The sequence below is a fragment of the Ursus americanus genome, chromosome 23 (genome assembly GCF_024610735.1).
Source record: "Ursus americanus isolate L20-20 chromosome 23, mUrsAme1.1.p, whole genome shotgun sequence".
Lineage (NCBI taxonomy): Eukaryota > Metazoa > Chordata > Mammalia > Carnivora > Ursidae > Ursus > Ursus americanus.
The window spans coordinates 11,367,076-11,393,458 of record NC_142149.1 but is presented as its reverse complement, the minus strand read 5'-3'; the positions used below and the strand labels follow the sequence as shown (position 1 = coordinate 11,393,458).

Sequence of the window (26,383 nt, the reverse complement as noted above, 5' to 3'; positions counted from 1 at the left end):
CCACACAGAGGCCGGTCTGCCCTGTGTTTCTAGAAAACTAGTATGCTGCGGGTATCCTTGGCAAGGACACGTATTTATACTTAGAAACGAAGGCTGCTTCTTTAGAAGGCTATAGAATGCACACTCCTCGGGACAGGCACGTCCTTCTACCCGAGTCACAGATACAAATGCCAGGCAGGTAATATAAACGAACACACGTTTGTTTTCCTAAGTTGTGGGCAGTGTTAGGATTCAGTAAACTGGAGAGAGGGCCTTGTCTAATGACATTCAAAATTAGCTCAGAAAATACTGTTCGTGCCAAACCCAACTGTCAGAGGGCTGAATTCAGCGTGTCAGCTGCCAGCTTGCAACTTCTGCTGTTTTTCTCTCTGTAGGTAGTTTTGTTTGTTTTGGGGGTTTTTTTGAGCTTTTTTGGATGACATTTGTTGGGCACTTCCGGCAGGTGCTATGCCAAAGGACCTTGCTCAGAATTTTATATACATTTTTTTTCAGATTTTATTTATTTATTTGAGAGAGAGAGAGATTGCGCGCGCACAAGCAGGGCGAAGGGGCAGAGGGAGAGCGGGAGAAGTAGGCTCCCCGCTGAGCAGGGAGCCGGATGCGGGACTCGATCCCAGGCCCCGGGGATCATGACCTGAGTTGAAGGCAGACACTGGACGGACCAAGCTCCCCCAGGTTCCCTATATGGATTATCTTATATAACCCACGACCCCATGAGATAAGTGCAGTCCTTTTTCCGCTTCACAGCTGAAGAGATCAAGTCTGAGCGAGGTTAAGAATTCTGCCCAAGGCCACACGTTGAGAAGGGAAGGGCACCCAGACCTGCCTGACTCCAAAGGCATCTTCCTACTTCGCTCGCTAATATTTCTCAGACTCTGGTCCTCAGACCGCTGGCATCGCAATCACCTAGAATCAGAGCCCCAACCTAGACCTGTGAAGTCAGAATCTCTGGGGGCTCTTCCCGTGCTTCTCTCGCACTGAGAAGTCTGCGAACCTCCTTTTTGCCAGGCTGCCTGTGTGACTCAGAGAAGCACGGCGGGGTGTCCTTCCTGGGAAAGACCTCTGCTCCCCAGCGGCGTGGGGGCCGGTGAGTCTTCCTCGGCCTTCCCCGTCCTCAGAGCATCATGGAATGCCACTTCACTTCCTCAGCCAGGGAAGAGCAAGAAAGCAAATTCATGAATCATGGTTCTGTTTATGTTTTGGTTGCTGAGGCTAAATATTTATTGCTTTAAGTAAGAGGTTCTGCCTTAATTAGAGTCATAACTAACCACAAGTGCACTGAAATGTGTTCTCACGACCATAGGACATGCATTTCTCCATCGAAAGCCAAATGTCACGAACACTTGTAACGTGCCGGTGCCGCTGGTCGAAGTATTAAGGTTTATCTGAACTGAGGAATAGCGTTTGAAATCAGAAAGTGTGCAGAAGTTTAATTTGAAATCAAAAAGTGCATAGAAGTTCAATTTATGGGCTTCGCTATTATTCTTACTTCCTGTAACTAATAGGCTTACTTTCATGATCCTATGGCAGGCATAAAGGTTTAAAGCTGTGGGCAATAGAAAACCTGTGCTTTGGGGCGCCTGGGTGGCTCAGTCGGTTAAGCATCTGCCTTCAGCTCAGGTCATGATTCCAGTGTCCCGGGATCTAGCCTCACATCCCACATCGGGATCCCTGCTCAGTGGGGAGCCTACTTCTCCCTCACCCTCTGCCCCTCCCCTGGCTTGTGCTCTCTCTCACTCTATCTCAAATACATAAATAAAATCTTTAAAAAAAACCCCAAAAACTTACGCTTAAAAGGATATAAGCCACATCTAATTTTGAAACGGATTGTGTCCAGTTCCTGATTTTGCCCCTTACCCTCCTTGTCCTTGTCCTAGATGGGCGGTCTCCACATTAAATCACCAGGAGAGCTTTAGAAGATATTAATGTCCAGGTACCATCCCAGGCAAATTAAGTCATAATTTCTGGGAAAGGAAACTCGGCCTGGGTATTTTTTTGGAAGCTCCCCTAGTGTTCCTAATATGCGTTCAGGGGTGGGTGGGAGCCACTGTCCTAGAATAATGGGTCAGGGGCTGGCTATGTTGTTAGACCTGGATTCAAATCCTGGCTCTGGCATTTGCGAGCTGGGTGACCTTTGGCAAATGACTTAACCTCTCTGAGCTTCAGTTTCTTCATCTGAAAAATGGGGATAATAGTGCCTAGCTTGCAAGGTTGTCATTAGGATTAAATGAGATAATGCAGGGAAGCACTTAGCATTACGCTTCGAGGTACTTTAACTTGGTGTTTAGGAAGGGCTCAAAGAATAGGAGATATTATTGTTACTGTAATTATTACGTTTAACTCGGAATGAGTTACCATTAGTGGGAGCAGGTATGGCTGCCGTGTACTGGGGGACCAGGGGCTGCTATCCTGGGACTCAGCCTTAGCTGGTGCAGATAAACTGAAACATGCACTGTTAGATGTTTCTGATAATGAGACTCCACAGCTCTGGGGACCCTCAGAGGACGCTAGTGGGATCTTTTTAAAGTTTGTCCACCTAGCGGTGCCAATGAGATACTGGGATTTAGAGCAAGACAGTTCCATGTTGAGGGGGACTTAAGAAAAAAATTGTTTTAATTGAAGTGTAATTCACATACTGTGTTATATTAGTCTTAGGTGTACAATGTAATGATTCAACAAGAGGGATTAATTTTTTATAATTGCTTACTCACTCTCTGGACTCCTTTAAGATAAAATTCCGCTATAGGAGGACGTCTGCGGGCCTGGCTGGAATATAAAATCGTGTCTTTCTGTGAAAGCCAGAAGCCATGGTGTAGATGTCACTGGCTGGTCAGTCCTAACAACCCAGACAGGGGCTCGCTCCTCAAGTGGACATACACAGCCGTCCTCTTTCTCTTAACTCCAGAACCTTTCCATGTGGACTGTCCACTCTATTGACATACACACTTCTTATAGCTGGCTGGATTCCTCCTAATCCCTCCAGCTTTCAGCCTGCTGCTGAAATAAGGCACACGGATTGAACTATTTTTTTCCTCCGAAAACCGAATTAGGAAAATCAGTTGCCTGGAGAAAGAGAAACACAAAAGGTCATGGCGCAGAGCGGAACCCCCAGTGTGAAGATCAATTAGCAAAACTATCTAGGAGGCGCTTGGGTGTTCTTCTGGAAACATGCTGGAGGCGGAGACCCAGCCCTGCTGCCCGAGCCCAGGGCTATGCACGCACTCAGCCCCTGCCTTCTGACGACTGTCGTCGGAACTCTGGGCTTGCTTCTTCCAGCTGGAGGCTTCGCTTGTCCTTAGCATCTGGCCTCAGGGATGCAGCGAGTCTGTTTGAATTTTGTGCAACGTGGATATGCAAATAAACAGGCTGCCTATTTTCACCCATCTATCCCCCCCCCAAGCTTCCATACAGATGCCCCTCCCGGGGAGGGGGTAGAATTATCTGCAGGGCTCGAGCACATGCAATGGGGGATGCTTCCTCTCTGCTCTGTGGCCTTGAGCTGCAGCGTGAGTTATGCATTCCAAAGCCACGTGGGAGTGCGGCTCAGGCTTGCTGCAGCCCTGGATTCCCTGTTGCATGTGCATGAAGAATTGAGAGTGGGCTCTGTACGTCCGCATGGGAGGGGCGGCTCGCGACACAGAGCAAAGCACTTCCCATTCAGCCTGCCGAACGCCACTTGGTTTCGAGAGTCCCACACCCCTGAGCATAAACAGTCCATGGACGTGAGTTGTTTTATGTTTTGTTTCTTACTTCAACACTTGGGGGACTCCAAAGCTGGTTATGAGAAAATCCCAAGAATGCCGAGCATTTCCGGTGTGGTGTGCGGCGCCAGGGACATCAAAGGTTCTGTTAGTGGCAGAGGGAGTGCAGAGCGACAGACGCCTTGGTCTTGTGGCCCCCTCCTGCCCGTCATTGCCGCTTTCATACTCGCGCCAGCCGAACATGGGGAGCTTGCATGACCGCGATATGTCTGAGCCACATACGGCGTTTGCCTTGGAAGGGCTTTCTACACGCTAACTTTGTGGAATCCTTGGCTCAACGACGAGGAGGGTGGGGTGTGTGTGGGAGTGGTGGGGATGGTCATGGTTAATTCGATGCTACATGAATTCAGGATGTTTCCATAAAACATGAGCTCATCTCTTCCAGCCTGCTGGTCATCATTATACCGGTGGTCACTTTTGACTTCGTGGTTACGAAAATAATTCCTTTAATTACCAAAGTGGAAATTCATAGATTGCACATAGATTGTTCTTACTCCCCCAACCGCCCCCCCAAGAGGCAAGAGGTTGGAGCTATTACTAACTCTGTCTCCACAACATGAGAACGACTCATTAACTCAAAGAAATACAAAGCAAAGCGAAGCAAACCAAAATACAACAATAAAATCCGAGCCAAATCAGTTGTTGGGCGTTGAGCAGATCAGATAGGTGGGGGAGTTTCTGCCTTTCTCTCCTTTCAAATAATTGTTGTTGTTGTTGTTTATCCTAAACAGTCACATTATGATCAGCAGGAAGAAAAGTCATTTTTATTCAACCTGTTTGTTAAATACCGACTATGTCCTGGGGTTATGAGACTGATGGAGTCTCAGGGTGTGGAGATATACTGTCAGCAAGTCAATGACCAAACCAGACAATCTGAAGTATTAGAATTGTCACGAAGAAAATAAAGTGGCGTGGTTCAGTAGAGAGTGATAGAGGCAGCTGTTTCCCGGTATGTTGAATCCAGGAAAATAAAAGCACGGAATGCGAGATGTTAGCTAGAGGAGTAAAAAGAGCTGGTTATAAAAAAAGTCCTTCCTTTGGGGGAGTGATCTGAAACTCTCTGGGTGCCTTTGGGACAGGACTATGGTCCTGGAGAATTGACTGTGTCCTGTCACAGGGGGAAGTCCGGCCAAGCAGACCACCTGGGAAGGAGGGCACCGGGTCCCGGCTCTGGCTTACTGGCCTGGCAGAGTTCCCGTCAATGTGACCAGCACCGCCTTGCTAAGGTATGAGACCCGAACTCCTGAAATGTCAAGAATCAGAGCAGGAAAATCATGGAGTGAAGAGGGGACTGGGTGGGGTTTGTGACCTTGTTGCGGAGCCCGGGAGGTGTCTGCTGGTGCTGCGGGGGCAGAGAGGTTTGCAGCGGCATCCCCCCACCTTGTGTCTGGGCTCAGCTGAAGGGGGGGAATAGACCTTTGGAGCCATAGTGATTCCATCCTCAGGGGCAGGGCAGGTGGCCTCCAGGTGCCCGTGTGAAGCCAGCATATCACCAGCCATCACGTGGGCCCAATAAAGGAATCTAGGAATGTCCACTTGCCCTGGAGGGGAGGGAGAAGGAGGTGGCCCCATCAGGCTGTCAAGGACAGAATGAACCGTAGGTGAGGCCATTCCTACGTCTGGCCGTGAAGCTTCTCCAGTGAGGTGAGTTCGCCGGCTGCTCCGTTTAGTGGAAGGATGACTAAATGGGATCATCTCCCGCCCTCGCTCTTACCTCCTTATGAAGGCAGATCCCCGAGGCCAAGTCTTGGCACGGCCCGGCTCTGGTGTGTCATTCAGAGAGCAGTGGCATGCAGCTCTCTGTAACCGAGACTTACAATAGGAACTTGTCACTCTTTCAGATGGGGACTTCCTCTCTGTGGTTCTGCTCTTACTCACTGACAAGGGGGCCTGGGTGCTGCTCATGTGCTCAGAGCTTTTGGTCTGGTCAGAGACGGATTTACAAGGCTCTTCCATTAGCCGAATGGGTTGTGGCCTAAAGAACACAGCCTCACAGAGGAAAGCAAGCTTCCTGGGCTCCTTCCAGCATCCCCGGACCTGGTGGGGAGCGGGGAGAAAGACTGAAGCCCAGGGGAAAGCAAGGGTAAACAGTTCTGGTGACCCTGGTTAGGGGTGTGGGGGGGTGGGAGGGGGTGGAGGGGGCGAGGGGTATAGGCGCTGTCCCTGGCAGCCCCCAGGACTCCACGTCAGCCCTGTACAATACAATCAGGAGGGGGCAGCGTGCTGACAGGGGGTGCCAGCAGGTGTGACAACAACAGTGAGGGCTGGAGTCTGTGATGTCAGGCTGGCCGGGAAGAGGGCCAGACGGGCTGCTTTTTATGGGGCTGACTTGGTGCAGTCGGGCCAAGTGTTCACAGGCTGGGCCGCACATGCACGAATAGCTGGGCAATCTCTCAAGTTCCATCACCGAAAACCAAGCACGTGCTTCTCATCTGAGAAGGGTGTTTGCACCTACAGTCGACCACAGCGCCGTGAAAACATTGCACCATCGTGTTAATGATTCAAGACCTCAGAAGGGACAGCTGACTTCAGAAATAGTTTGATGACTGAAAAAAGCGAGTCTTGGCACAAGGTAACGTTTGCTCGAGGGTCCCTGGAGTTTTACCAGGACAAGACTGATAAGACACCATCAGCTCCCTGTAGGATGTTGTTTTGGTGTTGAAGTCAACTCAATCCTAGCAGGAAGGTCTGTCTCCATAGAATTCACCCCCTTGCTGTTTCCCTACATGAGTCTGTCCATGTAGAGCAAACTTGGGCAGAGTGTCCTTCCTGCCAGGACAGGCCACTGTGTCTCTTCCATGACTCCTTCAGGGTCAGCTCTAAGGAGAAGAGCCTTATGATCTGTTTTCAGGAAACTGATGAGAATACTTCATGTCCTTGGGAGCCCAGCCTGGCACCCCCACCCACAGTGTTGAGCACCTCTGCTAGTACTTGATCCCTTGGGGGGGGGATATCTATCTTCCAGAACAGAGATAACTCCCCTGAGCCATTCAGAGCTAAGGCCAGAGTTCCTTACACCTCAATTCCAGTGGCCCTGAGCCATGATGGGAAGAGAGTAGACAGGTTGATCTAAATACTCACATGAATACAGAAAAGTAAAAAGTGTGTTGGGGGTGGGGGGCGAGGAAAGAGGGGTCTACACTAATTCCGTTGGTTCCCTTTTGGAGATACTCACTGTGAACGTTCCATTGCGCACCCATGTAACGTAACGAGGTCGAAGACAGATCTCACACGTGTCCTGAACCCTAAAGCCCAGTGACACAGTTACAGAGTGAGGGGAATTCCTTTATTGAACAAATATTTATTGTTCTGTCCAGCTGTGGGTCAAGCAGTGCTCTAGGGACCGAGGATGGAGTAGTGAGCAAATCAGACAGAAAGTTCCTGACAGTTAGGAGCTAACCTACCCTCAGGAGGGCAGGGCTTTGGGGGCGTCCGTCAAAAGGGCCTGGTGGTTTGAACCTCAGAGTCTAATGCGGGACAGCTCACCCCTGGCACTGTTGACACTTTGAGCAGGATCGTTCTCTGCATGGGGGACCGTCCTGTGCACTGAGATCTCATTTGGAAAAATAGCTAAAGGTTCCGTTTAGCTGGGAGAGCAGATAGTCCTCTGGGCTGCCTGGGGGCTCTCTGGGGACACCTGAAATGCTGTCAGTTGTGTGGAAGGGTGATTCGCCTGCTTCTGTATCGTTCTGAGGCCCAGGTCCCAGAAGTCAGAGCTACAAGAAGACCACGCTCACATCAGCGTCCCTGTGGTTTAGGTGTCATCACGAGGGCAAGGTCTAGCCACACACCTCCTTTCAAAGACCCCCCTCTCTCCTGTGGGCAGGGGACGGTAGAGCGGGATATGGGGAGGGGTCTCACCCCCACCCCTGCTCCTAGCTGTGCTCTGCTAGGTATCAGATGTGTGTGCTTTGTGGTGGGGACTCCTGACACTCTGGGACCCCCGTGTTCCCTGGAAACAGTGCTCTGGGGTTCTGCTGGCCTCTAAGAGGGACCTGAGGCGGGGGCCTGGGGGAAGCTGCAGCCTCTCCACTGCTCGCAGAGGGGCTCAGGCCAGGAAGGGGTGCGTTCCTACTTTTCCCAGGGCTCACGAGAGGGAACTACAACAGGAAGAAACCTACAATTAAATGCTAAAAAGGAGCTGCTCCCACATCCCAGGGACAGTTCCCACTCTCCTGTGACCTGGAGGAAGTTCTTCTGTCCCCTCCCTCTGTGTTCAGGCCCACGCACCCCCAGTCTTTCCCTTGGCAACCCCCTTCCCACTTCCCATCTTCAGATCACACCGCCTTTCCCCAGATAAAATATCTCCGGCTTCTAGGAAACACTTCCCTTCCCAGCCCTTCCCTCTGCCCTGGGATGTTCTCCCCCAAGGACAGCCCAGCACGGCCCATCCCCAGTTCCCATTGACACATGTCCTTTGCTGGGCTGCCGGGCTGCCCAAGTGAGCTTCTGGCAGCCCTTGCGCTCGGCTGGCTGGCCGGACCCCATGGCATCCTCCCCGTTGCCGGCTGTCTGGGCCCAGGTTCCTGTGGCAACACCTTGGAGAAGAACACAAGCATACGCACTCCCTCTGAACAACTTTCAGTGTGCTGGCAGGCCGAAGCCATATTAAGAAAAAAAGAAACTATTTTCATTTGGGCAGCAGAACCTGCTTAAGGTAGTCCCCTGCCCACTCTGATGGCAGCATTTAGTGTCCCTGTGCAGAGAAACTGCAGGCCCAGGGAAGTGGGGCTTCCTCCCTCCAGAAGCCAGGGCCGACTTGTCCCTTGGGCCAGTGGTGGCGGGTGGGGCGGCGCCCAGAGATTTTTAAGGATGCAAGAGATTTTTAATTTCTTCTAAAACCAGAAGTAGAAAAAAGAACTTTCAGGTTGAAGAAAATGGTTTAATATATACTATTTCTCTATGCATCTTTCTGTCAACACAGTTGTGGAATCGAATTTTTAATATTTTGTATGGAAGACGGGGCCCACAAATAGCCCACGAAAGTCAGAATGTGGCCCTGCCCAAAGCCTCCATCCTGAGTATCATCAGCCACAGAAACTTGAAAATGTAGGTTCTGGGGTGTTTTGTTTTGTTTTGTTTTGTTTGGTCTCTTTCTCGAAGGTTTCAGAGACTCTCATGACCAGTTTCTTGGGTGGGTTTTGAGGTTGGGAGCAGCTGGGCTTCCTTCGGTGGGCTCCGTAGGACCAACATTTTCTCTAAGCTCACACCTAGGCTGGGGGCCCGGCCCTGGGATGGCACTGGGACCGGCTGTGCCCAGGAGCCACTCCCTCTTCCGGGGCTAACCTCGGGGGCTTGGCTTCCTCCAGGACAGAAGGAAAGACTGGGTGACAGCCCGGGTTTGGCAATCAGTGCTGGATTGGCAAGTCATCAGAGATGTTGAAGATTTTCTCTGGAGCCAAGGTTTTCTTTGTGCTCTGGGTGGACAAGTTACCTCTGAGGATCCTGACCAGTTCTGAGATGCGTGGGTCCCAAGAACATTAGACTTCATGCTTTGTTCCTTTAGAAGATGGGAAGCCTCCTGATAGCGGGGAGAAAACATAAGATGGAAAGAAAAAGTATGCCAATCGAACACAGATCCTGTTTCTCTTGCTTGGTGATGTGACCCTTCGTGGGGCCAGTCTCTCTTAGGGGTGCAATTTAGAGAAAGCTCGAACCAACAGCCCTGGCCACCAGGGCCTTCTCGGACCGCACTGCAGTGCTCTGAGCTGCCCAATTTGTCCCAGGATCCTTGGACTCCGGGCAGGTTCTGGGACTGTGCTGGACTCCGCTCGTGCTTACTCAGCACTCCTTGGCTTGGCCCGTGTGGGATGCCAGCTCCTGGAACACGTATCTTCAGAGATAAGCCACCAGCTGCGTGGACCATGAAAGCTGACGGCAAACCAGAAACAGTGTGTGCCATCGTCCAGGGAGAGATTCTGCCCCGGGCTTGTAGGCAGAGCCACACGGTGGGCAGAAGCTCTGTCCCTTCCACAGCCCCCCTCGCTGGGCAGAGAACCCCTCCCCCGAACCTCAGGGTGCTGACAGTGGGAGGTGTGGCCTCTGAGGCCTCCCTGAAGGTGTGCCTGAGGCTCGGTGCTGTGCCCAGCCTCAGGCGAGCCAGGGCCTCTCTCCGGGGGAGTACCCCTCGCCCTGGCCCTGCCTTCCCGACTGCATCACGGCCCACTGACTCAGTTGGCCTGGCCCGTGGATGTAAACAGCTTTGTTGAAAGGACAGTCCATTTGTTTATGCTGGAGAGGTTTTTTTTTCCGACAAAGCACAGCAGGCTGGCAGGAGATGTGCCCTAGAATAGAGTAAAATTGTACCGCATGACTTAAAGAAAAAAAAAATCGCATTAACAAAATCCACCAAAATGGTAACTAACAGTGGCTAGCTTTGGGTAATGCGCTATGCATGTATTGTTCTCTCTTTTATATTTCTGGATGTTCTTTTTTTTTTTTTCCCCACCATAAACATTTACTATTTTGTAATGGGGAAAAAGTAACTGAAATAAAGGGGTGGAACGTTTCACGTACCATGGCATTTTAAACAAAGACCTAAATATTTGTGACAGAGACCCAGGGAAGGAATAATGAAGTGTACATTCTCTAGCAGGTACCTGTCACACACTGTCCCCTTTCAGCGAGTGGCTGTGGCTTAGCTGGTGACAAGTAGAACCCCTTCGTTCTTAGGTCCACAGGGATGCTCTTGTGAATATTATTTTTTATTTTAAAAAATATTTTATTTATTTATTTATTTGAGAAAGAGAGAAAGCGAGCTCAAGTGGGAGGAAGGGCAGAGGGAGAGGGAGAAGCAGACTTCCCACTGTGCAGGGAGCCTGGCGCAGGGCTCGATACCGGCCTCCATACCAGGACCCTGAGATCATGACCTGAGCCGAAGGCAGATGCGTAACTGACCGAACCACCCAGGTGCCCCTCTTGTGTAGAATTATAACACAAACACCCGCTGAGCCCTACGTTGTCTTCTACATGCCTTCTCTGTGTGTCTCATCCACAGAATACCCCGTGAGGTGGGCACTATTATCATCATGCCCATTTTAGAGAATAGAAAATTGAGGCATCTCGAGAAGCCAGATAGATACAACCCTGGGATTTGAGGCCAGGTAACTCTCAGCCGCAGGGCCTAGGTGCGAACCCGCTGTGCCATTCTGCCTCTTCGGGGAGCAGAGATCCAGGTGGGACCCAAAGAAAGGAGAGGTGGGGGGGGCATGAGGGAGGATGTCAGTGCTCAGTCTGGGCTGGTTTGGGTGGGCCTTGACCACAGCGTGGCCAGGGAGTGAGTCTGGGAGTAGCTGGGGCCAATGCTCTCTTGTTCTTCCTGCAGTGTGCTGGACATCTTCCCCACTGTGGTGGCTCTGGCTGGGGCCAGCCTGCCCCAGGACCGGCACTTTGACGGTTTGGATGCCTCCAAGGTGCTCTTTGGCAGGTCGCAGATGGGACACGGGGTAAGTGGAGGAGGTGTGTGGCCTGCTCAGGCTCTTCAGGAGATTGGCCTGCTGCCTCCCACCCAGGGCCGCCTTTGTGCAAAGAGAACCATCCTTGGACGATGCATGGAAGTGGCTGCTCCAGACCTAGTTTAAGAAAGCCTCATGGATGACCCCTTTGAGATGAACCTCTCTTTCCACTCCACTCCCCCTCTTCCCCTATGATCAATCCAGTTTGCCAATCCATACTTACATTTAACTAGTTGACTTAGAGCTGTTTCCCCATAATATAGGATTTTTTTTTCCCCCACGATTACTGAATTTTCTGACACATTGTGGGCACCTGGCATGTTTTTGTTGGATGAGATGGCTAAGTAGTGCGAGTGACTTGTATATCGTGGGGCTCCCCGACTAGGATGGAACTTTCTGGAAGGCAAGGATCTCACCAAGAATTCTCAGTGCCCCTCACAGTGCCTGGCTTCCAGGCAGCATGCGGTCAATGTGGATCTGTTGAATAAATGAATGAACAGACACACGAATGAAACAGCTCTTGGACGGCAGGGCCAACGAGGGCTTTATGCCCCTGACCTTCCCCCTGGCTCCCGGAGGGTCTGGCCTGTGACTCTGCAGCCCCTGCACCCCAGGGTCCCCTCCTCATGTGCGCTGAGGCGCTCGGGGGCAGTGACAGCCAGGAAGTGTCGGGCCCGATGGCCTTTCCATGTCATTTCCGTGTGTTTTCCTTTCACCGAAAGGAAGAGGAAGTGGGCGGAGGGAACCCCAAACCCCTTTGTAGGGCCCGGCGAGCACATGGCTTCTCAGTTCGGGACCCACACATCAAAGGGTCTATTTGTGTCTTTACTGAGGGTCACATGGAAGTGACTCAAATGCCGCTCAGATGTAAGGTGGCGGTCACCGAAGCTGCCCCCGGCCCTCAGCCGGCCTGGGCAGCCCAGCACTCTGGCCCCGAGAGGGCCCCCTGTGCTTCTGAGAGTGTTCATGCAGTTTCTGGAGCTTGTCAGACATGCCTGAGATGCCCTCTGAAGAAGCTCGGCTTCTCCTGCAACACGGAACCTCCTCGAACTGCAGACCCTTCCAGGCTGAGCTCTACTGCTGAGCGGGGGCGAAGCAGCAGGAAGATGGTTTCCGCCTTTGGGCTGGAGGTTTGCAGTATGTGACCCTGGGGGGTTATGGACGACGTCAGTGGAGAGGTGCTCCCGAGTGTTTATTACCACAGCTACTAATAGAATAATTGGGGTCACCAGGAAGTGCTTCAAGGACTCTGGGCTCCTTGACGTGGGCAGTCTGCCTGTGGAAGCCAGCTCCTTCGCGCTCACTTCCGTTCTCAGACGGGAGAGCGCTCACTCGCTCTCGAGTCGCGGCTTTGTGCAGAGTCACCGGGGCCCAGGCTCGGGGCCTCCCAGTTACTGGTCTGGTGCCTGACGGGGGTGGGCCCGGGAACCAGGCAGGAAGACGAGACACAGCCACAGCACTGTTGGGGGTTTCCGTGGGGACATACGACGTGTGGGGACGCAGCTAGAGGCGGGCTGGTGGGCTCCTGACCACACCCCGGGGCCCAGGAGGAAACAGCCCCTGCTCACCGCCTAACGGAAGCTGCTGATGGTATCTTCAAGAGCAAAAGCGCTCGGTGCTGGCACCTTCGGGCCACACCCAGCCTCCCAGAGCACTGGGTTCCCGCCGTGCTTGTGGAGACGCTTGAGATAAGATTATTTGGAGTTTGAGGGCAACACAGGTAGCTGTTGGCCCTGAGTCCAGTCTTTTCCGGTCACCTGCTGAAAAGACTAGAGTAAATCGCCTTGAATTGCTGAAGAGAGGCCGGGAGGTAAAGAGAGTGATCCTATAGCTATAAGACCATACGCGTATGTGTAAACACACCAATGTGTCTCCCCACGGAATTTTTAAGAAACACGATTTGTGTTCACACGTAGATGGGTCCTGTGGGCTTACAAGGATTCTAACATGGCTTGGTCTAGAAAACCAGTCCAGTTTCAAGAAGCTCAGAGTAACTCCTAGGTGATCATCTCAAACACAGTATGCAAATACGGCTCAGCAGTGGGGTTCTTCCCTATTTTGCAAATGAAGTCACCACAAGTTGAAGAGCTCAAGCCACCTAGAGCCACAGGCCTTCTGGCAACCTCCCCAGGCCTGATGCGGATAGATTTAAAGGCAAATCGTGGGCTACCGGTTTTTCCTACAGAACGGTCTTCTCATTGTCTCCTTTGAGGTCACTAGGGACGTCGGAGGGTGTTTTAAACCCATAGCAGCTGCCACTAGCCTGTGCGGTCTTGCACCTGGGTCTGCATCTGGGCACTGAGGGTAACCACAAGATGGGGGCAGGAGCTGGGCAGGGGAGGCTGCCTCAGGTGTCCCACTTTGTGTTTGCCAGACTCCTGGATGGAAGCTGGAGCTTATCACAGCACCACGGGTCCAGCCCTACCGCAGCTCCGGGTCTCCACCAAGTCCCAAGATGGTCACCAAAGGGAAGGCTTTTTTGATGGCTTGGCATCTGCCAGTCTGGTTGGTCTGGGACTGCAGTGGGTCCTGAAAGATGTGGCACCTCCCTCAAGGCCATACATTGAGGAGCCGGCAGCTGGTTTGCAGGCCCTGCAACTCCCATCACTTCTCTTAGGGAGGCCCCTAGTGGTGAAAGCCGCCGTGCGGCATGGCTGGCCACTTCTGAAGACAGAACTTTGCAGCCCCACCTGCGTGTGCGTGCGTGCGTGCGTGCGTGTGTGTGTGTGTGTGTGTGTATCACATATGCACCAGCCTCCAGGGCCCGAGGAGATGCTCGTGGGCTTAAGACAACAAAACAAAATGAAACAAACAGGTAAGAAACGCAACGAAGAAGGTGCACCATGGTGGCAGAAGATAAAGTTATCTTTGAAATTCCGACAGGGTGTCCCGCCGGGGAGAGGACCTGTCTTCAGTGGCGGTTCACGTGTCAATTTGCCAACCTGCTTCCTCTGTTGATAGAAACAAGAACACCCTGGCCAGTCTGCACGGAGGAAACAAAACCCATCCCTGTCTCAGAGCGGGAGCCAACCTGAAGTTTTGCTTCCTCTTCCTCTTGGATTTTGGAAGTTGTCTCTGGTAACGCTGCATAAATATCCTGGACGTGGCAGCCCACCCTCAGGGAATTTCTGTGACTGAGACCCAAATGTCCATGATTTGAACCAGCGGAGCGTGACTCCCATCTCCTGGATGTCTGAGTACGTCTTCGGTCGGTGGACAAGACGTTTTTCCCAGTCCCCCACTTCCTGCCTTCTCCACAAGGAAACCAAACGGCCTCCTGCGGTGACCGGCTTGGCTTCCTGCAGGCCTGGCCCAAGAGTGGGTTTTGAGTTACGACTTCTTTTCCTGTTTGGAAGGAGCCTGCTGTCATCACGCTGGCTGGGGACCTTGCGGGGACTGTCACGAGAGTGCAGCACGGAAGCTGCAGGTGTGGGAGGAGCCCCGCCCTCGCCGGCATCCTCTCGGAGCCGGGAAACTTGGGGGAACAGCTGTTTACTGCTCCAACAGATGTTTCTCATTTTTTCTTTTTTTTTTAGCCCCATGGAAACTCTGAATCACGTAATCGCCTTTCCAGTGATATATATCGGTCATGATTCATACCAGGGCGGTCTCACGCTTGCAGCCCAAACCCACCAACTGACCAAGGACACTGGTCATTTATTTTCTACCAAATCCTGCCCTTGGCAAAGCCTGAATTAGGTGTTTCCGGTCTGTAGGGTGATTCTTTCATTGATGGCCTGATGAGGGAAGATTTCCTCAGTCCGAGTGGGGTAGGACTGAGTCAAAGGTGAGGACATCCATGTTAGGCTGTGCCTGGTTCTGGAGTAATCATGCCGAGCTCTCCTCGGAAGGATGCCTTCTAATGCCACCCTTGCTCAAGGGAGAGTGAGAAAATCAACCGGACGCTGAAGGAGCTGTTTTCCCAAAGACACCTGAGGAACACCTGTGTCAGAGTCCCTGAGAAGATCTGTAAGACAGGAAGGTCCCCAGGCCCTATCTTGAACCCGAGGGCTGGGGCCCCAGGCAGGTGTGTGCCCAGTGTGGGTCCTCCCGCACTTAGGACAGCCCTACTGTTGGTTTCAAAAGCAGGCGCTGTGCTGTCTTGAAATTCTTCAGCGTTGAACAAGCTTTCTCTCACTTAGATTTTGCACTGGACTCTGTAGCTTCTGTAGCTGGTACCGGACCTAGGGATCTATCAGAGCTGCAGCCCACTCCCGATTAATTAACTGGCCAAATAGCTGTTTCATGGAGGCGGGGTGGGGGGGGGACTCACAGGCCCATGTGCATCAGTGTTTGGGGCCGGGGTGGGGTGGGGGTGCTGGGGCGGGCTCCATGACAGACAAACGAATGCTTTCCAGGGAGTATCCAGCATGGCTGTCTGGTCAGGAAGTCCTGCTCCTCTTTCTCAGGTGCTGTTTCACCCCAACAGTGGGGCGGCTGGAGAGTATGGAGCCCTTCAGACGGTCCGCCTGGGGCGCTACAAGGCCTTCTACATCAGCGGTGAGTCAGGCCTCCCCCGCCCTGATCCTCCCTGAGGCCTCCAGGGGTGAGTGTGGGCCACCTTCCTTCAGGGAGCTCTCGGCACCCAAGGCTCCCCCCCCCAGGCCCTCTGCCCCCACAAATAGGAAAATAAGGTCTTTCTACCATTGGCCGACATTGCCAGCAAGCTCAGAGCTAGTCAGCACACTTAACACAGTTCCTTTCCACCCGAAGGACGTTTCATTCCATTGTTATGCTTTAAATGCCAGTTTGGCTGAACATGAAATGGGAGCTTAGAGATATTTTAAAGTGTAATTTACTGGACAATGGACTGTTTCAGAAAATAGACTCGAGACGAGGTCGAGTTAGCAAACCGACAGAAGTCTGGCTGCATCTCGGTTCACTCGCTGACCGTCTTAAATGTGTACTGTAGAAATGTGGTAACTGGGTCAGGATGGTTCTCAGAATCTTCCAGTGGCTCCCTGCTGCCCACTGAATTCAGGCTTCTTCCAGCCTGGGTCCCCACACTTTTCCAGGGTCAGTTCTCCAAAAGCAACAGCCTTCTTCCTTGGCCTCGAATCAAAACCTCTCTCGGCTGCTAGGGCCTCGTGTCATATTCTAGTACCCCGGTCATGAAACTCCCTCTCGTCTTCCCGGCTGGGTCCGATTTGAAGACACTCTGATAATGGTCACGTGCTGCTATATATGCCAGTCATTTGGGTACATGTTTGCTTGGTTTCTTTGGGAGGGGGCTTGGGGGGTTCCGTGTTTTAGTTCCCCTACTAGTTTTGAGCTTTGTAAGATACTCGTTTTTGTTGTCTCTAAGTGCTGAGCACAGCATCTCGTACCTCATAGGGCCCCTAACATTTTTCTTTTAGTGAATGAAAAACACACACAAAAAATAAACAAAACAAAATCCGGGACCTGGTACAGATTCCAATTTCATTCAGTTGTTTCGTGTTAGAGCGTTCCAAAGAATTATATAATAAAGAACAGAAATGATTTTCCCCGAGTGTAAATACTTGATCCCGAAGAAAACGTGGCATAAAAACAAAACAAGTCCTTTGAGTTCGTAACTTGAGGGATATTAAAAATGCCACAAGAGTCATTGATTCTCCAAAACCGGAAATACAAACCAGTCAGATATTTGTTATGCTCGCAGATGGAAAGTTTCTAGATCGCAGTCCTTACATTACATTATCTCAGAGGTATGGCTTCTCCAGGCTGAGTTAATTTCAGAAGTCAAGGCCCTGCCAGAAAGCCCTTGGCACCATGGGGTTGGAATCCTGAATGTTACTATGAAGTAATTGGACCTTTTAAAACGACCGCAATCAGACAGGAATTATGATACCCAGGGGAGGGGAGGTCTCTTCTTCTGAGGAGTCACCAAAGTCCCAGGAGCGTTAGCACGAGGATGGGGAGGACGGACCTCTCAACAGCTGGGTGTGTGTTGGGAAGGAAGAGTGTGACATGTTCTGATCCCTCCCTTCCCCCTCTCTTTGAAAATCTGCGTCCTTATTACTTAAAACTATTTCGGATAAATGACATGCCTTGACGTCTACTGCATTAGAGAATGAGGTGGAGGGAGTTCATCCACGGATTTGCAGACTTCTCCTCTCTGGCTCCCTCCTCCTTCCTGGGATTTCTACTCATCAGTTTTCCTCCATTGTGGCAGCCCTGAGCTCTGTCCTCTGACACCGCAAGCCAAAGACACGACAGCTTTCTCGCTGAGCTGCTCCCTGCTGCACGGGCCGAGTGGTGTCTCCAGGGGGAAAAAACTCTTAAATGCAGACCCAACCCCCTGTGACCTCTGTCTTTCAATGATCAGCATCTTTTCAGTTCCTGCCTGCCTTGCTAATTTGCTGGTGCCTTCAGTTTTTTTCTTTCTTTTCTGACTATGTTGCCTAGAATTTAGTGGTGTTATCCATAGGAAGGCTGGTTCTACGCCAGCTATTCCATGATTCTCTGAAGTGGAAGTCTTACATTTTTATAAGAGGAGTCCCTCTCAGCCCTTGCTTGGCTGATTGCAAACCTCATTCGCTGCCTGTTACAGGCCGTGAGGAAGAGTCAAATTAGACTCCAAATTCTAGGCAAAGGCAGGGACTCTTCTCTTCCTCTGAATGACCTGAATGTCAACCATAGGAGGAAAACCATTAAGGAGGGCTGCCTAAAGGCTGTGTGATGTGCCCTTTCTTCTCTCCCTGGAGGAGGAGCCCCTGGAAAAGTTTCTCTCACACCTCAGGGCCAGAAAGAGCTCGGCTTCCCCTGAGCGACTGCTAAGTTTCTACGCTATTCTTTGGCTGCTAGGAAGCTCAGAGGCAAAGTAGGCGTTTAGGAATTGCTGTCTTTCTGATGGCTGTCCTTTGCCTGGATTCCTTCCGTTTATTCAGTTGTATTAACTTCTGCCGATACCTTAACTACTTATTGTATGGAAAAGGCAAAAAAAACCTTTTAAAAGGTCACCTGGATCATTAACAGCTCAGGATGTGGCCATGACTCCCTTTCTTGTTACCCGTCTTGTGAGGCTGCCTTCATAGCCAGATTCGACTTCATACACGACACTCCACTGCAACCCAGAGTGAAATTGCTCCCCTTGCCTTCCTGCCCAGTCCACCAAATTAAGGATTTTGGTGTTCAAGAAATCAATGTTCGGGGGAAAAAAAAAATCAAATTTCCTTGCAAAGGGTAGAGACGAGAGATCCCTGATTGGCTTTTGTAACGGCTCCCAGAAGTTCCGAGTCATTCTGGATAGTACAAGCATCACTGGAACAAGCACCTAAGATCTCAAGGTGGTTTCTTTGACAGGCAGAGTAATCATTTGAATATTCAAGTCCTGGGATGTCTGGATCAGTGTATAATCAATCACAGTTCCCGTCTTTCCAACATAGGGCCGAAGCTGGGTCTGATGGGGTATTTGTTGTCCCCTGTCTCCAGGCGGAGCCAAAGCCTGCGATGGGGCCGTGGGGCCCGAGCAGCAGCATGAGCCCCCCCTGATTTTTAATCTAGAAGACGATGTTGCAGAAGCCGTGCCTCTCGACAGAGGTAGTGCCGAATACCAGGGCGTCCTGCCTAGGGTCAGAGAGCTTCTTGCCGACGTTATTCTAGACATTGCTGGTGACAACACCTCCAGAGCGGATTACACTCACCATCCTTCCGTGACCCCCTGCTGCAATCCCCACCACGTCGCCTGCCGTTGCCAGACTCCCTGACAGACCGATTTTCCCCCAGGCAGATGTGAGGAAGTGAGAGCAAGTTTACACTCCGGCTCCAGATGCCCTAAAGCTAAGTCTCAGAATTCTGTTCTGAAGCTCCCGCTTTGCGCCCCCTGCGGTCCTTCCTGCGTGCGGGCTTGAGAGAACAGCTGTGCGGAGCTGAGCGGAGAGCACCTGGGCTTTGGAGTTAGACCCGGTTCAAGCTCTGCTTTTGAACGCGGGCGATTATTTAACCTAGCTTGCCAGCTGACTTTGAGGACGAACGAAGGCGATTTGCGAAAATGCCTCCCATAGGACCTGCCACAGCACCGGCACTTCATACATTTTAGTTTCTTTTTTCTGTACCCAGTTTGGCTGGTCCCTTTAGCGTAGGTTCATCCCAACTGGGATCTAGGGCAGCGCCTCTCCATCTTTAATACGCATGCCTGTCACCTGGGAGCTCGTGGAAGTGCGCACTCTGACTCAGTAGGTCTGGGGTGGGGCCCGAGATGCTCCATTTCTGGGCGGCTGCTGGCGGGAGGTGGGTACCCCGAGTAGCGCGGATGCAGACTAGGACAGAGTTAGAGGTTTCCGGGTCTCAGCGCAGGAGAGCCCACAGATTGGTTTATCCGCCTCCCTCCTTCCCCTCTTAAAGATCAAACGACTGTATTCTAAAGATTTTAGGCATCCTTCGTAAAACCAGGAAGAAATAAAAATTTAAAACCTCAAAAATGCATTGCCATGATTTATTATTAGTGTCCTAAATGGGACTCAAAGGTAATAAATGATTTATTGCAATCACTGCAAAAATACTTTGCCTGGCTGAAAACAGTCTCTCTATATGTACGTAATACACAAGAAATACAATTCAAAGAGATTTTCCTATAAGTACATTTTTACACGGCATACATTTAAAAAGGATGCCCTTTATCATATAAAGTTCCGGCTATAGACCAATATGGTTAGCATTGACACTATGGCTGTAACGTATTTTGAATAGCAGGATGTGTATATAGTGTCTCCTGTACCCACTGGCAACCGGGGCAGAGGAGAGCCTGGAGAGCCGTGAACATGTCCCGTGGCTTAAGCAGGCGGCACCTGCCCCCCTTTCTGCACACACAATTGTACTCCATTCTTCCACCTTCCTTGTTTTCTCCAAAACCACCTCATAGGGGGTGTCCTGATTTCTGAGGTGCGCTTCTCATCATGACTGCTTCGTTTTGCCCTTCTGACTTCCACGGCACAAGATTATCTACCAAAATCAAAACAGAATGGCCTTACTCTTTCCAGGAAGAGGCGGTTAGGCAGGCTGCATTATCAACAGATCTGTGCCCATGCGGGGTCAGCAGGGGGAGGCTGGGCACTGCAGAGTTTTTCCGTGTATCCACAGACTGACCCTCACTCGTGGCCACAGGGAATCCACCCATCCTACTTAGGTGTAGACGATATGGCACGGTTTCAAAAAATACTGTGTATAAAATATGTGCTTATGTGTGTGCATTTATATGTATTTTGCATGTTTTTTTTTAAAAAAGGTTCATCTTACTTGTAAACACAGACTGCCAAATCTCTATTAAAAAGTCAGTAAATACCCTTGGTCCCAATTCCCTTACTCTTGCTCACGGAGAGTAAGACTAGTGTTGGTGAATACGCAGACTTGTAAGGGGTTGGCAAGTTCTTGCCATAAAAACTGCTTCCTGAATATGGCACCTTTCTAAGATACTAGCAACGATCAATTCTCTTCTCTCACTGTTTACGGAGCAAAGTAAATCCCAAGGAGATAAGAATGATCATATCCAGGGAAGTGTGAGTGTATTAAAAAAAAAAAAAAGACCCACTCACACTGACCTGTGTTCTGAAGGCAAAGGCCCAGGGAGCCCCTTATGAGATTAGCCAGGCAAGCCCATGATCTGAACCAAAAGAGAAGTGATTTTAACCACGCTGAGACTCCAGGATCCTTTCACGATTCCGGAAGTTTTTAAGGGATGTAGGCAGAGGTGTGACTTCTGGCCAAGTGTCTGTGATGGGCATACTGATGCGGACTGAAGGTGGGGAAAGGAGTTGTCCAGCATCTCCTCTCCCGTCGGACATTATTGCCAATAAGGGCATGAGATGGTCCGTGTTGAGAGGACATCCCCGTGGCCCTCACACTTCTGGTCCCTGTGTGATGGGATGGAGAAGGCCGTCTGCTATGACGTCGGGAGCTTGTGGAAGCTCAGCCCTATCCTCCCCATCTGCCTGGAGGCTGGAGGGCAGGGCTGGGGTCTGATGGCCTCCATGACCCCAACCACCAGCTCTAAGGATCTCATTCAGTGATCAACACTCTCACTGGCAGGGAGCCTTCCTTGTGTCTAAGTAAACCTCCTGGATGCAAATTACATCAACTTCCATGCGTTTGGTCCTTAAGAGGAAGACAGGACAAGCAGCTCATACCCAGCTTCCTGGCAGTGTTTAGGTGAACAGGCCTCTCGACAAGTTCTACTCCTAGATTTTAAGCATCTCTGTTTTTCTTTTTAAACTCCAAACAGGTGATCTGTACAGCGCACCTACTATTTTATACAGGTTTTCTTCGGCAGGGGACCACCTTCTGAACGCCAGTATCTGAAGAACCCCAGTTGTGTAAGTACAAGATGTTGTAGGGTTTACTTTGATGACATTTAAGGATCTAATTAATAATCCAATAGTCTTTGGTAGCAGTCACAGACTTTCACCAAAATTACTGAAATGGAACCTAGTGAGTGAGGGCGCTAAACCCGGACAGAGTGGGACACATTTATCCCCACTGCATCTGTTCTGCTCTGGCTCCTGGAAGATACAACCTTAGATGAATGACCGCCAGCTTCTGAGGGGGACGGAAGAACTCCCTTTATGGCTAGTCGGGGCGTGAGAACCCAAAGACAAAACAACTGGTTTATCAGGAGGCAGCAAGCCAATAGCTGCTTTTATATTTATAATGAGTATTTTTAAGAACCACTGCGCTCCACCCCGAAAATGTCAACTGGCCTTGTTGGCACGGGATTTGGCAATCCGCCTGTTCAAAGCCAGGAATGTAGATCTCAAGCTACAATCCGCAGAGCCTTTATGGGCAATCGCAACCCAGCCCTCTCGTCATGCACAGAGGGCCCCAAAACAGCCTTTCTGTGTTTTTCTTAAAGCTGACTGGGTTGACCAGATTATGCCAGGATTTATACAAGAAAGAAACTAGACCTGCATCCCATCCTTTTGCAAATGGATTTTCAATTGATGTAAAATAATGCTCAGGAGAAAACCTTATACACCAAGACCTAATGGGCTCTGAACTCTCTTAAGTCTGGGCCCAAACACGGCTTCCAAGCCTAAATGATTTTCGGCTTATCCATACCACTCTAACCGCAGCTCACAAGAGCCTCCTGGTGTTGCTCGAAATGGAAGTTTGAAGAATGAGAAGCTAAGGAGGCCCTGGCAGCCGCCCAGGGCGAGAATCCTCTCTTCAGTCGGGGGTGCTGGAAGAAGCCAAGCCTTGCACCCAGCCAACCCGGGGGGGAGGGGCGCTTGCTGCCGGAAGGGCTGAAGCAGGATGCAGGGAAATGCAGGGGAGCCCCCCGCCGAGCCCCCCACCCTCCATATGGCCGCCGGGAGCCTGGGGTCAGCCCGTGAGAGCCGGAGGAGGGTGAGGGTCTAGCTCGCTTGCAGAGCACAGCGGCCCAGCCGGGTTAGATCATGGTCTTTAGCAAAAAGGTGGCAGTATTCAGCAGGGACATCCTTAACGGAGCCTCAGGCAAACAGGAGTTTCCGCAGGCATGAATTCCTACCTGGTGAGCAGCACAGAGAGTGCTAAGGAAGCCAAGTTAAGGATTCCAGGCCTCGGAATGTAGTGAGGCCGCTGAGACTCCCTGGATTAGTATTCGGTTATTCGAATGCTGCCGGCTTTAGCCCGACACCTGATGGCTAGTCTGTAGGGCCGGAAACCCACGGCGCCAGCTATGGCTTTCTGACTATTAGAGAGGAGGTTAGCTGTTATAGGACGAGAGAACAGGGACAGTGACTTCGCGTCCTGCCCGAGGTGAAGGTTTCCTTCTAAGCACACAGACTGAGCCACTCTTTTAGGGATTCCTAATGCTCACAGGGGGGAATTCATTCTCATCATCAAGACACACTGGTCCCGTTGCAAACTCATGTTCAGGAATAACCTCTCCTCGGAGGGCTCCGCCGTCCTCAGAATAACCTGGAAACCAAGAACGAGACATGAGAGAAGCCCCCACGGTCTGCTCTTCTTATGCCATGACCCCCGGGGCGGGACCTCCAGGGAAACCACGGGAAGCTGCCTTCGCCTTTTGAATGTGCTTCAGAGGCGACGTCTCCAAGCCTCCGGCTGACCTCCCCCACCCTCTACCCCAGGCACCTCCAGCCCTCCACCTGTTGCCGATTCTCAGAGGCCAAGGGTGGACACGACTTGGTGGGGAGGCAACAATTGTGGGCTGTGCCTGCCAGGTTTAGGGACCTGACTTTAAAGGCTGTTCTCGTGGCCGCACCCGGGAGGAGGTAAGGGGTTCGGGGAGAGCATTCCATCCACACGTGCCGGTGAAGACAGCGCGGTCAGAAGTGCGCCCCCACGGCGCCCCCGGCCAGGCCCCCACAGCCACACTCACCTGGCACCGTGGAGGCGGACGAGGTGCTTGGTCTGGCTACAGTTGCTGCGTAAGACTGAGGTAATGAAGGTCTGAGGTCATTTTCTTTATTTTCTTCTGTTGTTCCTGAGCTAAGCAAGCTAATTGCAGCAATTGGGGGGGGGGGAGGGAGGAGAAAAGAGAGATGATCACATATCCCAGTACCGCCAAAAGCAGTAGGAAACTCACTCGAGCTTAAAGTACAGACCTAGCCCAACGCTGCTGGGTCACGTGACCTCCCAGCGACCTTGAGCGGCCGGGGTCAGTCACGCCACTTCACAATGACCCCTTTCTGTTACATTTACTGAGCGAAGATCGGCCCTTGGCTCTTCCTGATATACCCTGGCAAGGATGCTAACCCACGCTCACAAGGGGGGTTTCTGAGGGCAAGGCAGCAGGGGCAGCTGGTGCTGTCCTGTCACAGCAGGAGTCGCCTTGTTCTCGGTCACAGACATCAAGAGAACTTCTTGATTCCATTTGGGCACCATTTTTGAGCACCCATTATGTACGAGGAGGAAAGGCCACAGGAAGACATTCCCTTTCTTCAAGTGCGTGTTACTCATCCCAGCACTTTTCTGGAAGTGTCCTGTGTGGTGAGGGTGCCTGACATGGAGCCCAGCACAAAGCGGGTGCCCGCTCGAGGTCTGCCACTGGGACGGCCGGAGAAGAGAAGCAAGGGCACTGACGCTTGTCACTCTTGGCCCAGTGACAACCAGCTCTTAAAAGGCTTTTGTGAAACTAGTCTCTTCACCTGTGGGTCTTGATTAAGACACATTCTCCTCCGTCCTGAGGGTCCAAATTGTAGATGTAAAGGTGGCCGTCGGATGATGCGACCAGCAGCCTCGGCAGTTTCTGGATCCTAAGAGCCAAAGAAAACACGCGCTGTGATCACCACAGAGACGGGTACTGGGCCAGCTTCAAGCGCGAACCCTCCCCGCCTCAGCTATCACACTAGCTGCTTCTCCTGCCATCGAGAAACCTGTGCCCGGCCCGCGGGCCCACCATTCTGGGTTTCTGGCTCTCTCTTGGCATTCTGGCCTTAGTGATCTACCTCGAGGATTTTTTCTTGTCTTTGAAAATAATTGTGGGGATGAGACAAAAGGAGGCGTGTGCACGCTACTACTCTGTGAAAAGCCACTGCCCAGCTAAAGCGTCTGCTGACCTGAGTGGGACACGGCCTCTGGCGCACGTGGGACTCTGCCTTTCACAGTGACAGAAAGGACAAAGGACAAAAACAGCTCACCGCGTTGCTGGCTAGTTTTATCAAATTAAAAAAAAAATAAACATTTAGCTTCTTTAACTCCTTTAAACCACTTAGATAAAGTATCTGTCAAGCCCAGAGGTGTCTGAACCCGGACCGTGGAACTAGGGCCTTGTCACAGTGTTACCAAGAACGGGAATTGCTTTCAAGACCGTGTCATTATCACCAGAAAGTTGGGGCTCCCGTGCCAGCTTCCAGCCGCCCCCCATCCCCAGAATACGCCCGACGACCGGGGAAGAAAAGCAGCTGGCGGACACGGCAGGCTTCGAGGCTGCTCGCCCTTCCTCTTGGCCATCTTGCGTCCTTGTTTGGCTCTCTGCACGTGTTTGGGGATGTTGCGCTCTGGGCAAACAGACCCCTAAAAGATTTTGCCGGTGGCAGGTGGGCGGGGCAATACGTACGTTGAGAGGGTGCAGATATTCCTCTGCCCAGAGAAATTCAAACGTCCGGTGGCAAAGGCCCTGTCCTGGTTCATCATGTCTGACACCTGGGTGGGGAGGTAGTTGGAAGCAGCCATGAACATTTTTCCCATGTAGCCAGTCCAGGTCGAAGGCTCCTCTGGTCGGCTGGGGGAGCAAGGCACAGTGGAGGTGAGACGGCCCTGCGGGCCTGGGCATTGGGCCAGCTCTCCGCACGCCCAAGCGTTAGGCGCTGCGCTCGCTGCACCAGGAAGGAACTGTGCCTTAGTGCCATGTTCTGCCCACCCGCGGCGGCTCGGGACGTACTATCCTGGCAATACCAGAAGGGCATCGAGGGCTTGTTTGTCCTTCGGAAGGGCCATTGCAAAGCTGTTAAGAGGTTCCCGGTGCTACCGCCTGCCTACATTAAAGAAGTTGCATGCGATGATTAGTCTGATTTCCAGATTTCAAAGAAGGGGGCCAGGGTCGGGCACGAGATGGGATCGCTATCTGGACTCTGAAAACGAAGCTCAAGCCTGTCCTGGGCCGTGGAAGAACAGAACGATCTCAGGGTCAAGGCCTCCCTAGCCAGACTGAGTGGGAAGCAAACCTCCGGGCAAGGTGCTTTGGGCGGTGTTTGATTACAGCCCTGAAGCCACCCCGGTCCCCGGTGATTCCCAACGGTGGAGATAATTCAGAGGGACCTGGTGCATCCCCTGCAGTCATCAGACTCCATCGCAGGGCATCTGCTGGACTCGGGGTGGCTGCTCTGTCGGTGAGAGGTGGGAATGGGTAGGGGCACACCCCTGCCTTTGCGCAGTGCATGCTGGGGGCGCATCAAAGACCAGGGTGGCCACACGCGCTCCCGGGAGCACCTGCTGAGAGGCCACTTGTCTACAGGGCCCGAGGCTGGTGGGGAACACACGCCATAGCTCAGAAGAATGGGGGTTTATTTCTCACTCTGTTTACCAACCGGCTCGGTGGTCTTTGGACAAACCCCTCTGGGCCTTGATGTTCCCATCTGAAACCGAGGGCCCCTTTTAGGGGTTCTGCCGGTATTCTGGGATCCCGAGCATCATGAAACACACCTGTCCTGCTTGCCCTGGAGCTCTGTGCCACGGGGTGGGATTTATGAAGAGGCATACTGTCCGGGCTCTGCGTTCCCAGTGCACACACGGCACAGAGACGTAAAA

General features: G+C 51.8%; 2 protein-coding genes across 16 annotated transcripts in view; one reads left to right on the top strand and one right to left on the bottom strand.

Annotated features, from left to right (window-relative positions):
* The window catches only part of ARSG (arylsulfatase G), a 127,201-nt gene that overhangs the window by 82,629 nt on the left and 18,189 nt on the right, over positions 1 to 26,383 (top strand). For 5 of the 12 annotated variants that reach the window (XM_087854186.1, XM_045814007.2, XM_087854187.1 and 2 more), the window contains 4 exons: positions 4,879 to 4,987; positions 11,086 to 11,206; positions 15,625 to 15,715; positions 18,629 to 20,722. In XM_087854186.1, the coding sequence (XP_087710312.1) occupies positions 4,879 to 4,987; positions 11,086 to 11,206; positions 15,625 to 15,715; positions 18,629 to 18,903 (596 nt within the window). In that variant the 3' untranslated portion in view covers positions 18,904 to 20,722. Of the gene's footprint in view, positions 1 to 4,878; positions 4,988 to 11,085; positions 11,207 to 15,624; positions 15,716 to 18,628; positions 20,723 to 21,413; positions 25,636 to 26,383 lie in introns of those variants that run through there. The other 7 variants (XR_015721252.1, XM_087854191.1, XM_087854189.1 and 4 more) reach the window with 3 other exon arrangements.
* Positions 19,651 to 26,383, bottom strand: part of WIPI1 (WD repeat domain, phosphoinositide interacting 1) — a 31,159-nt gene continuing 24,426 nt past the window's right edge. The window contains exons 9-14 of one of the 4 annotated variants that reach the window (XM_087854192.1): positions 25,194 to 25,358; positions 24,283 to 24,390; positions 23,514 to 23,632; positions 22,989 to 23,089; positions 20,734 to 20,795; positions 19,651 to 20,137 (exon numbers count right to left, since the gene is read on the bottom strand). In XM_087854192.1, coding sequence (XP_087710318.1) covers positions 20,775 to 20,795; positions 22,989 to 23,089; positions 23,514 to 23,632; positions 24,283 to 24,390; positions 25,194 to 25,358 — 514 coding nt within the window. In that variant the 3' untranslated portion in view covers positions 19,651 to 20,137; positions 20,734 to 20,774. Of the gene's footprint in view, positions 20,138 to 20,733; positions 20,796 to 22,676; positions 23,090 to 23,513; positions 23,633 to 24,282; positions 24,391 to 25,193; positions 25,359 to 26,383 lie in introns of all 4 variants that reach the window. The other 3 variants (XR_015721253.1, XM_045814015.2, XM_045814016.2) reach the window with 3 other exon arrangements.